This window comes from Aedes aegypti, chromosome 2 (assembly GCF_002204515.2).
Source record: "Aedes aegypti strain LVP_AGWG chromosome 2, AaegL5.0 Primary Assembly, whole genome shotgun sequence".
Classification (NCBI taxonomy): domain Eukaryota; kingdom Metazoa; phylum Arthropoda; class Insecta; order Diptera; family Culicidae; genus Aedes; species Aedes aegypti.
In genome coordinates, this window is record NC_035108.1 from 83,952,863 (window position 1) to 83,955,815 (window position 2,953).

The 2,953-nt window shown below is 40.8% G+C and overlaps 1 protein-coding gene across 1 annotated transcript; it reads left to right on the forward strand.

The window, feature by feature from the left end:
* Positions 1-1,190: 1,190 nt before the first annotated feature.
* Positions 1,191-2,503, forward strand: LOC5568313 (protein Gemin2). The gene is made up of 2 exons (XM_001652140.2): positions 1,191-1,547; positions 1,833-2,503. The coding sequence occupies exons 1-2, from the start codon at positions 1,323-1,325 to the stop codon at positions 2,379-2,381; spliced, it is 774 nt and encodes a 257-aa protein (XP_001652190.1). The 5' UTR covers positions 1,191-1,322; the 3' UTR covers positions 2,382-2,503.
* The last annotated feature ends 450 nt before the right edge of the window (positions 2,504-2,953 follow it).

The following is a 2,953-nucleotide window of genomic DNA, read 5'->3' on the forward strand; positions in this document are numbered from 1 at the left end:
CATTTTTTCCCGCTCAAATAACGGCTATATCATGTTTAAACTTTAATTTAAAAATTGGGTCCATAAATGAACCTTGACACTTAAGATCATGTTTGACGTTCGCTCAGTCGACAAAAACACCACAGGGGTTATAGTTTTTTCACTGGGGTTGTTCCTATCTGACATTTCGGAAGGGACACGGAAAACAAAATACACCCAAAATTTGAGTTTAAGCCAAGGGGTGTGACAAAATCTAATAAAAAACATAAAAAATGTTTTGTGAACTTAAACAAACGGAAAACATTAAAAAAAATGAGTAAACAAGTGTTTATGGCCTAAACTTAAGCGTTTGGCACTAAAATTGGGACAGGGCTTTAGGACCCAATTGTCATCCATTCATTATTGAACATGCATAAATGTGAAAATAAAACACTAAACAAGTCATAAACTTAAAAACACGATTTTTTTTTTATTTCAATACGCCTCCTTTTGTTGCATCTATGCATAGCTTTTGTAGATTCTTCAAATCATAATTGTTGGTTCTACAATATCTCACATTTGCTATTGACAGCTTGCCTTTTTGAGCATTTTTAGAAACAACAAATTTATTCTTCAAAATATATAAGCAAATTTAGCGAATTGAAAAAAGTTGCTGGTAAGGCGGGAGTCAACAATAAAATTTGTTGATTCTATACAGAATTCTTTAGCTTTTACAATATTTTCCTCTGCGTGTATACTGCGAATATATTAAAACTAATTTTTCACCCATATTTAAGAGTAAAATTTTACCCGTTTTTACACCATACATGAGTTGAAAAGAGCCGTGTAGCAACGCCTTGATGTAGGGGGATGCTAAATCGATACATAAAGCGTTCGTATCGCAATAATCGTTTCATCTTTCATAAGGCAAAATGTATGAATTTCGATAGACCAGTTCGCTGCGTGTAAGCTATGCGAGAGATCGCAATATTTTGGTGCAATAAAGAATTTTAAAACTTACGATAATTTCTCGCATAGCTTGCAATCTCGCCCTAAAAGCCGTTGGTAATCAAGTGTGTAGCTTGTTGTTACTCAACAAACGAATGGATTTACACGTTGTTCCACAATCTCCACAATGCTGCTATGAAGATAATTGAGATTTCAAACTGGCAGCACTACCAAAATGACAGACGATAAAGCGCCATTCCTATCCCCGACGACAACAAAAACAACATTTCCGAAAAAACATCGCATCATTGGAAGTCGGTGCGTAAAAAGTGCTGGTGCGGAAGTTTGTTGTGGTCAAATCAATGCTAAAATCTAGGAGAATTGCAGTTTAAATTGAACCTGTGGCCTTCTGTTCCATGGACTCGGACGTTATCCAGAAGCAAGCGCTTGCCGTTGATCCCCCGGATGAGTACTTTGACCCGGAACTGCAGCCAGAAACGGGAGAGCAATACCTGCAGAAGGTCATCTACGAGCGGAAGCACTGTCCCGCAGTTGTTGTGGCCAAACCGAGCCCAAAACGGCGCCATCAGGAACACCAGCAAGGATCCAGAGGTCTGTCCGGGAGTGGGGCCATTCCCATGGTGAGTAGAATGTCTCAAATATCACTTTGTCACAAAATTTGGAGGCTGAACCTCAAAACGGTAGCTGCAGACTTATGTAGAGAACAACTCAGCAGGGCTGGGAGCGAGTCACCTTTAGTGACGATCTGGTCACTATTTACAATACTATTTTTTTTAAAGTTTGATCATTGAATCAGGTTGAGACCCCAAAATTTCTGACAAAGTGAAATTTTGAGACCCCAAAATGATGAGCATTTCTTGAAGTGAAATTTTTATCGGTGATGATCAATTTATTTCGTCTTTCAGGATCTAGTGAAAAACGTCGCACCTCGGGCTCTGATGCCCACCAAGGAATGGGAATCGATACAGAACCGGAAATTCACCGAGCTCAGGGATACGATCACCGGTTATCGGAACGGACCGCACTACCAGGAGAACCTGCAGAAAACACACATCTACTTGAACTTCGAAAATCGAAAGCAACTTCATGATTACTGTGCCAAAAACCAGCCATTCGTGCGGATTCTCCTGAGTATGCCGCAGCGCAATCTGGAAATCCTGCTGGAGTACCTGTACGAGTGGCTGCAGGAGGAACGCAACGAGGAGGTCTCCGTGGAGGATCGAATCTACCGGAAGGACTGGATCACCCAGTGGATCTACGCCATCCTGGCCTGCATTATCACCCCGCTGGAACCGTACGTGCACAGCGTCCTGCGGGACATTGCCAAGATGTGCATCGCCATGCGGAACGATCTGGCCGCCGAGGACGAACTGAAGGTACTGCCGCTGAACTTGCTGATCTGTATTATTTCGAAAAACTTCAATCAGCTCGACCTGGGCGATAACGTTGAGTGATAACCACCACCGGTTGCGGACGCAAAATTTTATGTCCTGTTTATTTTTTTTTATACTGACACTTTTTTATTGAAATTTTTTTAATTTAGGTTTAGTAAAAGTAACGTGAAACTCGAAACGGATTTGATGTCGGGGTGTTTATTAATCCGAAACGCCGTGTGGCTTAATCATTGGCATACAGTCGAAGCTTGTTATAACGACATCGCAAGGGGCCGTCGTATTCAGGAATTGTCACTATAGAGAATAGTTGTAACATCGAAATATTTTTCAAGGGACCGAAAAATGACGCTATACAGAGCTTTTGTCACTTTAAAAGTTGTCGTTTTAACGAGCTTCGGTTGGAATTAGGTTTCTTTCTCCAGAAGTTTGAGAATGGTGAGTTACTTGCATATTCTTCGGATAGTTCAGGGACGAAAAGCAAGTGTACTGTATTTTAAGAATTTTATTTAACGAAAACAAACACGTCTTAACTCGACGGAATTTTTACTTTTATGATTTCCTTCTTTCCTTTCTCCTTCCTACTTCCGTTCGCATCGCGCCAAATCTACACAAACCCTCGCTTTCTTTCTACA